Source organism: Capricornis sumatraensis, chromosome 8, assembly GCF_032405125.1.
Source record: "Capricornis sumatraensis isolate serow.1 chromosome 8, serow.2, whole genome shotgun sequence".
Taxonomy (NCBI): domain Eukaryota; kingdom Metazoa; phylum Chordata; class Mammalia; order Artiodactyla; family Bovidae; genus Capricornis; species Capricornis sumatraensis.
In genome coordinates, this window is record NC_091076.1 from 96,582,685 (window position 1) to 96,596,677 (window position 13,993).

Genomic DNA, 13,993 nt, shown 5'->3' on the forward strand with positions numbered 1-13,993 from the left:
TAAGTGTGTAGTGATATCTCATTTTGCTTTTAATTTTCATTTCCCTAATGACTAATAATTTTGAGTATTTTTGTATATGCTTGCTATCCATTCAGGGATCTTTGGTGAAATATATATTCAAATCTTTTGCCCATTTTTAGAATTCCATTTGGATTTATATATATTATTTTAGAGTATATCTCTTTTTGGTGGTTGCTTCAGGTATTATATATACATAACTTATCACAGTCTATTGATGTCATTATTTTACCAGTTCAGATGAAGTATAGAAATATTGTCTATCCTTATGTCCCTTTACCCTCCCCTATGTATGATATAATTGTCTTAAATATATCCTTTACATATATTTAAAAGCATATTGGACAGTTTTATAATTTTTGCCTCAACCATCAAATGTGATTTAAAAACTTAAGAGAAGGAAAGCCTACTATATTTACCCATATTTTGGCTTACCATTTTTTATTCTTCCTTCCTGATACTCCAGAGTTCTTTGTTTTATCCTTTTCTTTCTGTTTAAACATCTTCCATTTAACCATTCATTTGTTTACTGTCAACAGATTCTCTTCATTTTCTTTCATTTGAGAACATCTTGATTTTCCCTTCATTCCTGAAGGATATTTTTTTTCTAAGTATGAATTTGTGGTTGACAGTTCTTTTCTTTCAGCACTTGAAAAATATGGTGCCACTTCTTTCTGGTGTCCATGGTTTCTGAGGGAAATCTTCATTAGTTTTTTTTCCCCCCTATAGGTAAGATGTCATTTTTTTTTTAACTACTTAAAATTTTTTTTCTCTGTGTTTAATTATGATGTGTCCTGACATGGATTTCTTTGGCTTTATCCTGTTTGAGTTTCACTTATTTTCTTGGATCTGTAGGTTCATATCTGTTGCTAAAAATTTGGTAATTGTTTAGCCATTATTTCTTTGAGTACCTTTTTAGCAATTCTGTCTCTCTTTTCTTCTGAGACTCTGATTTTACAATGTTAGATCATTTTTTTATACTGCTACAGGTCCCTGAGATTCTCTTCTTTTTTTATTTCAATCTATTTTCTTTGTGTTGTTCATTGAATGATTTTGCTGCCTTTCAGTTTATTGATTCTTTCTTCTCTTTTCTCCACATATTTCATACTGTGCTTTTATAACTTATTAATGTTCATATTATTAAAGATTATGACAATGCTTTTCATATATAACATTTGTGATATTTTTAGTATTTCATTGGTATGTTAAAACCAAAATTCATCTTACTATTGGTGTTTTCTTTTTGACATATATTTAATACTTATTTGCATACTGCCTTATTTTCAGTGTTGACTGATATCATTAAAGCTATTGATAAAATTAAAGATGAAAATATTGATTATGGGGATCTGAACACTAGTCTTCAAAATTTAGGGATTTACCTTTCTAAGCCAGAATTTCAGAAGATCACAGAGTTGACTGAAGTTGGTGGTAAGTGATATATTTTCAGGAAAACTGGGTTGATATATCTGAAAAGAGGATCAGTTTGCTATTCTTTTCCTCAGAGCGATGATTTTACAGTTTTTATTGGAAAAAAAGTCCATTAAAGTTAAGCCAATACAGAAAAGTACAAAAATACTCAAAAGTACAAGACTCAAAATCTCATTGTCCAGAAATAAGCAGTCTTGCAGATGGTGACTGCAGCCATGAAATTAAAAGACGCTTACTCCTTGGAAGAAAAGTTATGACCAACCTAGATAGTATATTCAAAAGCAGAGACATTACTTTGCTGACTAAGGTCCATCTAGTCAAGGCTATGGTTTTTCCTGTGGTCATGTATGGATGTGAGAGTTGGACTGTGAAGAAGGCTGAGCGCCGAAGAATTGCTGCTTTTGAACTGTGGTGTTGGAGAAGACTCTTGAGAGTCCCTTGGACTGCAAGGAGATCCAACCAGTCCATTCTGAAGGAGATCAGCCCTGGGATTTCTTTGGAAGGAATGATGCTAAAGCTGAAGCTCCAGTACTTTGGCCACCTGATGCGAAGAGTTGACTCATTGGAAAAGACTCTGATGCTGGGAGGGATTGGGGGCAGGAGGAGAAGGGGACGACTGAGGATGAGATGGCTGGATGGCATCACGGACTCGATGGACGTGAATCTGAGTGAACTCCGGGAGATGGTGATGGACAGGGAGGCCTAGCGTGCTGTGATTCATGGGGTCGCAAAGAGTCAGACATGATTGAGTGACTGAACTGAACTGAACTGAACTGAAAAAGCCTCTTGATGAAAGTGAAAGAGGAGAGTGAAAGAGTTGGCTTACAGCTCAACATTCAGAAAGCTAAGATCATGGCATCTGGTCCCATCATTTCATGGCATATAGATGGGGAAATAGTGGAAACAGTGTCAGACTTTATTTTTTTGGGCTCCAAAATCACTGCAGATGGTGACTGCAGCCATGAAATTAAAAGACACTTACTCCTTGGAAAGAAAGTTATAACCAACCTAGACAGCTTATTAAAAAGCAGAGACATTACTTTGCCAACAAAGGTCTGTCTAGTCAATGCTATAGTTTTCCCATTGGTCATGTATGGATGTGAGAGTTGGACTGTGAAGAAAGCTGAGCGCCGAAGAATTGATGCTTTTGAACTGTGGTACTGGAGAAGACTCTTGAGAGTCCCTTGGACTGCAAGGAGATCCAACCAGTGCATTCAAAGGAGATCAGTCCTGGGTGTTCACTGGAAGGACTGATTTTGAAGCTGAAACTCCAATACTTTGGCCACCTCATGTGAAGGGTTGACTCATTGGAAAAGACCCTGATGCTGGGAGGGATTGGGGGCAGGAGAAGGGGACGACAGAGGATGAGATGGTTGGATGGCATCACCGACTCGATGGACATGAGTTTGGGTAAACCCCGGGAGTTGGTGATGGACAGGGAGGCCTGGCATGCTGCAATTCATGGGGTCGCAAGGAGTCGGACACTACCGAGTGACTGAACTGAACTGAACTGACTGAATAGTCTTTCAGACATTTTTTCCCCCTAGGCAAAAATGTAAACAAAAAGAAAGTAGGGTTTGTGATTTTACTCTCTGATTGACAGAAGTCAGGACTAAAGGCATGAAGTGGGGCAAAAAATGACTGTTTATTATGTCAAAGCCCACAGTTCATAATAAAGGTACCAATTCTTTTAGGTGCCCCTAGAACATAGCAGCAACTTTCCTAAAGAGAAAGGTTGAGAGTGAGGTATAGGAGGGTATATGGTTATAGATAAAATAATAATGACCATGAGTTGATAATATTTGCATCTAGGGAGTGTACATGGTGCTCATTGCCATTTACTTTCTATTTGGAATATATTTACAATTTTTCATAATAAAAAGTAAAAAGAAATGGAAACAAATCTACTATAAGTTATATAAGACCTATGTGGAAGAGTCAGACACGACTGAGCGACTTCACTTAGAAATTAACAGAAATCTTAATTTTTGCCAAGTAGGTGGATATAAAAAGTTTCCTCACTGTGACCTAAATTTTGCATTTCCCTGATTCCTACTGCTGATGCTAAGTCGCTTCAGTCGTGTCTGACTCTGTGCTACCCCGTAGATGGCAGCCCATCAGGCTCCCCCGTCCCTGGGATTCTTCAGGCAAGAACACTGGAGTGGGTTGCCATTTCCTTCTCCAATGCATGAAAGTGAAGTCCTATTCATTATTATATACTTGTGAAGCAAAAATATAGTATGTAAAATATAGATTATTTTACCATCTAAATCTGAATATATACAAGATATTGAAAACTATATGTGGACTTCATCTGTCATACTATTTCTTCTTTTAACTTTAATCCTTTTATACAAAGTGATTTGGTTCTTATTTTGGTGTACCTGGGGGCTTCCCTGGTGGCTCAGAGGTTAAAGCGCCTGCCTGCAATGAGGGAGACCTGGGTTCGATCCCTGGGTTGGGAAGATCCCCTGGAGAAGGAAATGGCAACCCACTCCAGTATTCTTGCCTGGAGAATCCCATGGATGGAGGAGCTTGGTGGGCTACAGTCCACGGGTCACAAAGAGTCGGACACGACTGAGCGACTTCACTTTCACTTAATGTACCTGGGTGCTCACTTGCTTCAGTTGTATCTGACTCTTTTGACCCTGTGGACTGTAGCCTGAGAGGCTTCTCTCTCCATGGGATTCTCTAGGCAAGAGTACTGGAGCAGATTACTGTGTGCTTCTCCAAGGGATCTTCTCAGCCCCAGGATTGAACCTGCATCTCTTATGTCTCCTGTATTGGCAGGCGTTCTTTACCAGTAGTGCCTTCTAGGAAGTCCCATTTTATTGCTGTGGTTTGCAAAGTTTTGAAATTCTTTATTTTTGGTTTTTGTTTATATTTGGTGCTGTTAAATCAGTAGAATTCTTTTGTTCCAAATGAAATCTTGTAGAGTACCCCAATGTATAAAACATAAAAGTTGAGTTCTTATGACCAAAGTAGGTAACATGACCAAGTGAACTGATAAAGCATCTCAACACATCCTTAGAAATATGAGAAAGAACTCAAGAATTATTGTCCTGAAATAATCATTTGACCAGGTTATGTTAAAAAGAAAAAAAACCCAACAGATTTAGGTTCCCTCTAAGTGAATTACTTCCTGGCTGTTGATGGTATTCCATATTGACTCCTCAGTATTTTATTTTATTTTATTTTATTTTATTTTTTGACTCCTCAGTATTTTAAAGTATATTTAAAATGAAAAAATTAATTTTGTGATGATTAGAAAAATGCATTGAAAAGTAAAAAAGATGTATATCATTTGGCAAATTTAGAAATGCTTCCCAAATATCAACTTATATAGCTTTTGGGTCCCTCCCTGTTTCTGATGAAAGACCTAAATGAAGAGAGTTGAGATTGAGCCAAAATATGTCAGGATGATGTGGAAAATAGTTAAGGGGAATGTGAGAGGCTGAACCCATAGAATAGGAATTATATGGAGGAAATCATTATAGTTGTAGCCAGGCATAAAGATTTCAGATACTCTCTTCTCTTCTGGTTTCTCTAGCTTTACTTGTTTTAGGTTTTTAAACTTAAGCTAAGATGTATTTGTTCTGTTTCTCCTGACTCTGACCTCTGATGGAATTGAAATTAGCTAAATAATTTTTTTCTTTTGGGCTTGACAACCTGATTCAGAACATGTCTTTGTGATCTTGCTATTTTCATTTATACTTGTTCAAGTTAGGTCTGAATATTTATTTCAGGCTCTACCTTTGAAACCTGGTTCTTGTTATGGTTAACCTTGTGTTGGTGGTTTAGCAAAGAATGAGTGCCAAATTCCAAAATCTCTGTCTACCCACATGTCTTTTCATAGAACATATTTAAATGTACCCAAGGAATCTTTTCTAAAACCTGTGGTTGCTTTTCTGTTTCAGCATATGTAAGAACTTAAGGACCAAATGGAATTATAGGTCATAGAGATTTGTGTCAGTTGGTAAACAGGCCCAACCCTAGATGCAGATTTTGTTAAAGCACCTGCTAGTGTTATTGGCACCTGGTAACCTCAGATGCTCCTTGTTTGTTTGCTTTTTTCCTTTCTTTCTTTCAGAATTCTAAATAGTTGAATTTAGTTGTGTTTGAATTTATGTGCTGGATTCAGAGGAATCTCCACTTAGGTGACTGAGCTGCAATGCCTACTGCTTACTTTAAGCTGGTCTTTGAAAATGAAAAGTGAAGTAGCTCAGTCATGTCCGACTCTTTGCGACCCCATGGACTGTAGCCTACCAGGCTCCTTGCTCCATGGAATTCTCCAGGTGAGAATACTGGAGTGAGTTGCCATTTCCTTCCCTAGGGGATCTTCCCAACTCAGGGATTGAACCCGGGTCTCCCGCATTGCAGGCAGGTGCTTTAACCTCTGAGCCACCAGGGAAGCCCCTTAAAGCTGGTCTTTAAGCTGCTATAAATTGAAGACACTTAATTGAGAAGGTCTTTTTGTAACCAGTCTTAGAAAATTTGATTATCTTGACTTGCTGGTTGATAAGAGGGTGGTAGGAGATTATCCAGAGTAACAGAATATAAGAAAAAATCATGGGAAATGGGATACACAAACTCTTTGTATCCTTTTCTACTCTTTCTCCCCACATCAGAGAGATACCTGACATATTTAAGGCAGAGCTCTTATAGTTAGGGAGATGTAGGGCCCTACTAAGGGGCTTACCCAGTGGCTCAGAGATAAAGAATCTGCCTACAATGTGTGAGCCACAGGAGACGTGGGTTTGATCCCTGGGTCAGGAAGAACCCGTGGAGAAGGGCGTAGCAACCCACTCCAGTATTCTTGCCTGGAGAATCCCATGGATGGGCTACAGTTCAGAGGGACACAAAGAGTTGGACACAACTGAAGCAACTTAGTATGGCTCAACAGGGCAAAAGGAAAGTGAAGTTGATCAGTCATGTGCAACTCTTTGCAACCCCATGGACTGTAGCCTACCATGCTCCTCTGTTCATGGGATTTTCCAGGCAAGAGTACTGGAGTGGGCTGCCATTTCCTTCTCCAGGGGATCTTCCCAACCCAGGAATCAAACCCGGGTCTCCCGCATTGTAGGCAGATGCTTTACCATCTGCACCACCAGGAAGTCAACAGGACAGCACCCTACTAAAAGACAGAAGCTGGAAAAATGCAATAAAGATACATGCTCTTACTAGAGTATGGTTCCTAAAAATCCAGGTGTTAATTTGAAAGCCAAGGAAAGATAAAAGATAAGACGCTGTTGGTTGTAGTTATATGTGTATATATATTTCCAGTTTTATTGCATAATAAGTGACAAATATAATTGTATGTAAAATGTATAATATTATGATTGAAAGATATAGTGGAACGATTAACAAGATCAAGATAATTAACACATTTATACCCACTACCTCATATAGTTAATTTTGTGTGTGTGTGAATGATGAGAATGCTTGACATCTAATCTCAGCAACTTTCAAGTAGAAATTGTCATATTGCCATATTTTCAACTATAATCGCCATGCTGTACATTAGATTTTCTGAATTAATTATTCTTTTTCTTTTATTGAACCTATTTTTCTTATAACTGAAAGTTTGTGCCCTTTGACCTATGCTTCTTCATTTCCCCTTCCCCCAGCCCATATCTATTTTATGTTTCTATGAAATTGTTTTGTTTTTTTTTTTAGATTCCACATATAAGTGATACCCTAGAGTACTTGTCTTTCTCTCTTTGGCTTATTTCACATAATGAAATGCATAATGCCCAGCAGTTCAGTTCAGTTCAGTCACTCAGTCGTGTCCAACTCTTTACGACCCCATGAATTGCAGCACGCCAGGCCTCCCTGTCCATCACCAGCTCCTGGAGTTCACTCAGACTCATGTCCATTGAGTCAGTGATACCATCCAGCCATCTTATCCTCTGTCATCCCCTTCTCCTCCTGCCCCCAATCCCTCCCAGCATCAGAGTCTTTTCCAATGAGTCAGCTCTTCGCATGAGGTGGCCAAAGTACTGGAGTTTCAGCTTTAGCATCATTCCTTCCAAAGAAATCCCAGGGCTGATCTCCTTCAGAATGGATTGGTTGGATCTCCTTGTAGTTCAGAGGACTCTCAAGAGTCTTCTTCTCCAACACCACAGTTCAAAAGCATCAGTTCTTTGGCACTCAGCCTTCTTCACAGTCCAACTCTCACATCCATACATGACCACAGGAAAAACCATGCCCAGCAGGCTTATCTATATTGTCACAAATGGCAGAATTTCCTTTTTCATGGCTAAATAATAGTCCATCATGTATATATAATTTAAAAAAAGGGAAATGATTGGATCATGTGGTAGTTCTATATTTAATTTTTTGAGGAACCACTATACTTTAATGACTGTACCCTTTTACATTCCAATCAACAGTGTATAAGGGTTCCTTTTCCTCTATATCCTCACCAGTATCTGTTACTTATTTTTGGTAATAGCCATCCTAACAGATGTGAGATGGTATCTCATTGTGGTTTTGATTTGTATTTCCTTGATGATTACTGATATTAAACACCTTTTCATATACCTTTTGGCCTTTGTAGCTATATATTTAAGCTCTCAGTTCAGTTCAGTTCAGTTGCTCAGTCGTGTCTGACTCTTTGTGACCCCATGAATCGCAGCACGCCAGGCCTCCCTGTCCATCACCAACTCCCGGAGTTCACTCAGACTCGCATCCATCGAGTCAGTGATGCCATCCATCCATCTCATCTTCGGTTGTCCCCTTCTCCTCCTGCCCCCAATCCCTCCCAGCATCAGAGTCTTTTCCAATGAGTCAACTCTTCGCATGAGGTGGTCAAAGTACTGGAGTTTCAGCTTAAGCTCTAGGCAAGGTTTTATCTGCTGTCAATATACTTTCTGCTTATACTGTATTCTAGTCTATGATCATAAACTATAGTAATTCTAAATCCTTGAATTAATTTTCCCTGTTCCAGATTCAGAAAACAAGCGTTTGTCACTTTGACTTTGTAATCTAGTACTTATGTATTTTTGTGTAAGAAATAGGTGTAAACATCAATCAGAAATGCTAGCTATACAACCATCTGACTTTGGAAAAAGTTTTACATCTGCTACAGTATTTTTATCTTCAAACATTTGAAAGGCTAAAATTAAATTGAGATTTGTCTCTTAGTTTTATTTCTAGTGATATGGATTGCATAGTTTCTCTTGACTATTGGAAATGAAAATCTCAGCCTGATTTCTGCAGCCATAAGGTTTATTCATTCCATAAAATTAATCTTTTGGTCACTCAACAATATACAAAGGAAATATAATTCTTATGAGTGCATCAAATAATTTACATTTTCAAAGATTTCTTTATTGGATCCAACTTTTGTTTCAGTGAGGCTGATTTATTTAAAATGTTTTTCTTACAGAAGGTGACAAAGTACAAATTGAAGAATTTGCAAAAGTAGTAAAGGAAATACATGATACCTCCAAGTTAGAAGGTAAGTATAGGATTACTTTTGACTGTTAAATTTATTTTTATTGAAGGGATGCCTTTGGCTTGCTTTTTACCTTTTCTGCTTGTGCTAATTTCTGGTTAACATATTGACATTGATCTATTTATAGGTAGGCAGATCTTGGTTTTGGTTAAAAATTGACATGTTTCTTAATGAAAAAAAAAGGTTTTTTTGTAAAAAGGGGCCTGCTTAAACCTATTTTTAACTCTTTTTGTTTTTAGGATTTTATATGTAGAATCAGCTACTGGCCTTTAAATTTTTCTAGATATGAAAATTCTATATATCATTTTAAACCTCAGACTTAGGACTCCATCCTGTATATAGGCTTCTGTATTATATAATTTCTCATAAATCTTTTACTTCTTTAATAGATACTTATCATGCTCCTTTCTTTAGTTTTTGTTAAATATCAGAGAGACCATATTCAGTTCAGTGGCACAGTTTTTCTATTATTTGACTTCCATTTTGGTTTAAAAGTTAAAGATGTAGTACTGAAATCAATGAATATAGTACTTGTGGGGTTTGTGCACTTTCTTGTTTGAAAAATATGTTTAAAACAGTATTACTGGTGACTTATTTGAATAACCATTCAAATGACTATTTGATCAGTGAGCACTCTTGAAAAGAATGACAACTCAGACAAATGTTAGGGAAACCAATGCAGAGGCATTTCTGTGTGCAAAGAAGTACACAATATACTTTATAGATTTTCAATACATAGGCTTTCTTGGCATATGAAAGTTAAAAAGTTAAAAGTTTCTTTTAGGTTAAGAAATATATTTAATATTTTCTGGTTTATATATAAGTATTTTACCTGGGTCATAACATAATTAGCATCAACATAGTGTAGTAGTTAATTAGATTAGCTAAGCAATAGGAAATAGTGCATAGTAGTAGAAAAGAGCATGGGCTGTGGAGTATGATAAGAGATGGGGATGTGGTTCTTTGACTTATTAGCTGCCTACTCACTCTAGGCCATTCTGATTTCTTCATCTTTAAAACAAGGATGCTAAAAACATCATATTTCTCATACAGTTGCCAGGATCAACTGCAAAAATACATATAAAGCATAGTTATTAGGTATATATTATCTGCTTAGCAAATGATAGTTAACTTTGAAATCAGAGAGCAGGTCTCAAATGGTAAGAAAAAAAATGTTGAAATTAAGCCATTGAGAAAGGAGAACAGATAGATTCAGGTTAGGTACCTGAATCTTGGGGATGGTCACAGGGACTAGGGAGAAGGCATTGGAATCAGCCAGTCAGTGCAATATAAGACCAGTAACTACAGGGAAGAGTAAACAAGGGCTATCCAAGAAGGTAAGAGTTAGCATAGCAGGCCCTCCATTATAACTGATCAGGCTGGTTCACTGTGTCTCGACTGTCCACTGGAGAACGTGGAGGGGCCTGGAGGGGAGGCACAATGTGCAAAGTTCTGTACTTCCCTTCAACAAAGACATATATAGTCTTAAAGGATTATGGTCAGTGTCTGATCTTGTAGTTTAGGATATTAGGGATGAGGCAGGCAATGCTAGGTAATGATGAGGATTAAGAATAGCCATTGGTGTGGATGACTTTGGAAAGAAAGTGAAGGCTTGTTGGCAGTTAAGAAGTCAAGGTGCTCTGAGGTTAGGATCATCCTTATTATCATTGGATGATAATAGGATATAGAGTTGAGGGAAGATTATGATCAATGTGCCAAAATCCTTAGAGACTATGGAGTGATCAGAAAGCAATAGAAAATGGTGTCAGAAGGGTGGCATAGTTGAATATCAGGCTTGAACCTTAAAGGAGAATGATACATTTTGATTGAAGTTGGACTAAAATAGGCTCAAAAGAGCAGCAGAAAACCAGGAGAATGGTGCTCTGTTTCCTGGTCCTATGGTATACGGAACATGGGAGGATGAATAGACTGTACTCAAGATGATATGCAAGGAAACAGTATTTTAAAGGAAACCAAATTTTGGTTAAGACAAAGAAGAGCTGATACAGGTTTTTAGGTGTTGGCAAAACTCAAATTGCCATCTGCAGTTGTCTCCTAATGTTAGGGGAACAGGAAGTGAGGCAGAATCTAAGACACTAAGAAGCTGTGATTACCATTTGTAGCTAGTTCTTGTTGGTTTTAATAATTATAATAAAAACGACAATTATTTTATTGCTAGTAATAATGACACTTAATAAACCCTTAGTATATGGTTGGATGGCATCACCGACTTGATGGACATGAGTTTGAGCAAGGTCTGGGAGTTGGTGATGGACAGGGAAGCCTGGCATGCTGTAGTCCAGGGGGTCACAGAGAGTCAGACATGACTGAGCGACTGAACTGACTGAACTGATATGTCTAACGTTGTTTTAAATGTTTTTCAGTATATTTTCATATTTAATCTACACATCAACCTTGTGAGGTAGATACTATTATAATTTCATTTTACATGTAAGACAACTGAGATTTGTAAAGGGTACTTCCCTGGTGGCTCAGACGGTAAAGCATCTGTCTATGATGCTGGAGACCCGGGTTCGATCCCTGGGTTGGGAAGATCCCTTGGAGAAGGAAATGGCAATCCATTCCAGTACTCTTCCCTAGAAAATCCCATGGACAGAGGAGCCTGGTGGGCTACTGCCCATGGGGTCGCAAAGAGTCGGACACGACTGAGCGACTTCATGTAATGTAATGTAATGTAAGTAGTAAAAATTTGCTCAAGGTCCTAGAGTTCCAGGTCACAAATTCCAGGGTCAGGATTTGAATGCAGGTCTATCTGACTTAACACTGCCTCCTTTGAAAAGGCTGGATGTGAAGCAAAATTCCAGATGCTAGAATACAATTGAGTCTTGGTAGAATTGAAGAGAAAAGATGAATGAGCCCTTGTGATACTGTATTTGATATTTTACAGTTTTCATGATTCTAAAATTTATTTCACCTCAATAAATAAAGTTAATTTTGCTTGCTACTATTAGAACTCCATATGTCTGACTCTTTGCGACCCCATGGACTATAGCCCACCAGGCTCCTCTTTCCAGGCAAGAATACTGGAGTGGGTAGCCATTCCCTTCTCCAGGGTATCTTCCTGGCCCAGGGATTGAACCCAGGTCACATTCATTGCAGGCAGATTCTTTACCACTGAGCCACCAGGGAAGCCCAGTAAAATAACTCTTCTGTGTAACTGTAGTGAAAAATTCAGCTATATGAATCATTTTGGTTATGCCAATTTTATATTAGCACCAGAGAAATGTGATCAAGAACTCTTTGTATATTATACTGGTGGACATAGCATTTCCTGAGGTCTGGATTCTTCACTGAGATTTCTTATTCCTCAATTCAGGATATGATAATAAACCATGGGTTGCCACTGACAAAAGCCTTTAGTGATGGCTACTGCTTTTAAACTCAGAGGCTAGATCAGTTACTAAATAACTTCTTCCCATTTCTAGAATCACAGGAGACTATCTTAGCTGTTGATTTGCCTGAAGATGACATGATACCTGGGAAGAACTTGGAAGGTTTTCTAGGAGATATTGGAATTAAGTCACCTAAAGAAGAGGTAGAGAAAATTCTTCAGTCAGATTTTGTTTCTGGTAAGCATTTAAATACTTCTGTCAGGTAGTCCATCCTAAAGGAGATCAGTCCTGGGTGTTCATTGGAAGGACTGATGCTGAAGCTAAAACTCCAAAACTCCACCTCATGCGAAGAGTAGACTCATTGGAAAAGACCCTGATGCTGGGAGGGATTGGGGGCAGGAGGAGAAGGGAACGACAGAGGATGAGATGGCTGGATGGCATCACCGACTCGATGGACATGAGTTTGGGTCAACTCCGGGAGTTGGTGACGGACAGGGAGGCCTGGCGTGCTGCAGTCCATGGGGTCGCAAAGAGTCGGACTGAACTGAACTGAACTGATCAGGTTGTTTGTCTCATTTTGTTTTCGGTAGGACTAGTCTTTATAACTATTCTTTATAAAGAGAGTACAAGGTCTTTGTTCAAGTAAATTCAATTCCTTTGTTGAGCAAATAGCTGTAGGCATTCGCTTGTTATTTTAAACATTGTCTTTGAAAAGGAGTCTTTCCTTGTTTGCAGTTATGAAAATAAGCAGGTTGAAATTTTGTGCAGAGTGGGCCTCTTGTAATCCTCTCTCCTCAGATCTATCTTAATGTAGTGACTGAAGAGTAGTTTGAATTCAGAACTTGTGAGTAGAAATCCTAGCTTTGTTGCTTTGGGCAGAGTGAAGTTACTGGACTTTAAAAGTTTCTTGGTATTTTTAGGTTTTTTTTGCACAGAGCTCATGTATCTACAATCTTATCACAAAGCATTTTGGATGAAAATGAATCCAAAGTATCTGGTAAATAAAACTTTCAAGAATAAATTAAAGCTTTAAAATTTTCAATATAAAAGTGGTATGCTGATTTTGATACTGTATACACTTAAATTAATTAATTAATTCTTGGCTGAACTGGGTCTTGGTTGCTGTGCCTAGGCTTTTTCTAGTTGCATCGAGCAGGGACTACTTTCTAGTTGCAGTGTACAGGCTTCTCATTGCAGTCGCTTCTCTTGTTGTAGAGCATGGGCTAAAGGCTCTCGGGCTTCAGTAGTTGTGGTGTGGGGGCTCAGTAGCTGCAGCTGGTGGGCTCTAGAGCACAGGCTCAGTAGTTGTGGGGCATGGGCTTAGTTGTCCCACATCTTGTGGAATCTTCCCAGATCAGGGATCCCCTGCGTTGGCAAGTGGATTCTTAACCACTGGACAACCAGAGAAATCTGATGCTGTATTTTTAATATTATTTTGTCCACAAATTCTTTCTTGTGACCTCTCTTTCTTTTCCTTCCAGAAGACAACATGATGAATGTTAAAGACTATATGAAGACTCTGAGTGACACCCAGAAATTTTCCAGTTTTATTGGTAAGATCTTTATGGTAAACTGTTGAAAAGCAACTCAGGACTCATTTAGAGGTCATCTAGTCAAACACTATATTGGATGCTTAATCTTCTCTGTGGTATCTGTGACAAATGTTTGTTTCATCTATATTTGAGCACTTCCAATTATAATAAATTTTACTGTGTTCTTTTTCATTTAAGAA

The 13,993-nt window shown here is 38.2% G+C and overlaps 1 protein-coding gene across 1 annotated transcript in view; it reads left to right on the plus strand.

Moving 5' to 3' along the window:
• EFCAB13 (EF-hand calcium binding domain 13) overlaps positions 1-13,993 on the plus strand; it is a 145,243-nt gene that overhangs the window by 67,856 nt on the left and 63,394 nt on the right. The window contains exons 11-14 of the mRNA XM_068977491.1: positions 1,306-1,449; positions 8,840-8,911; positions 12,355-12,498; positions 13,743-13,814. Of these exons, the coding sequence (XP_068833592.1) occupies positions 1,306-1,449; positions 8,840-8,911; positions 12,355-12,498; positions 13,743-13,814 (432 nt within the window). The remainder of the gene's footprint in view (positions 1-1,305; positions 1,450-8,839; positions 8,912-12,354; positions 12,499-13,742; positions 13,815-13,993) is intronic.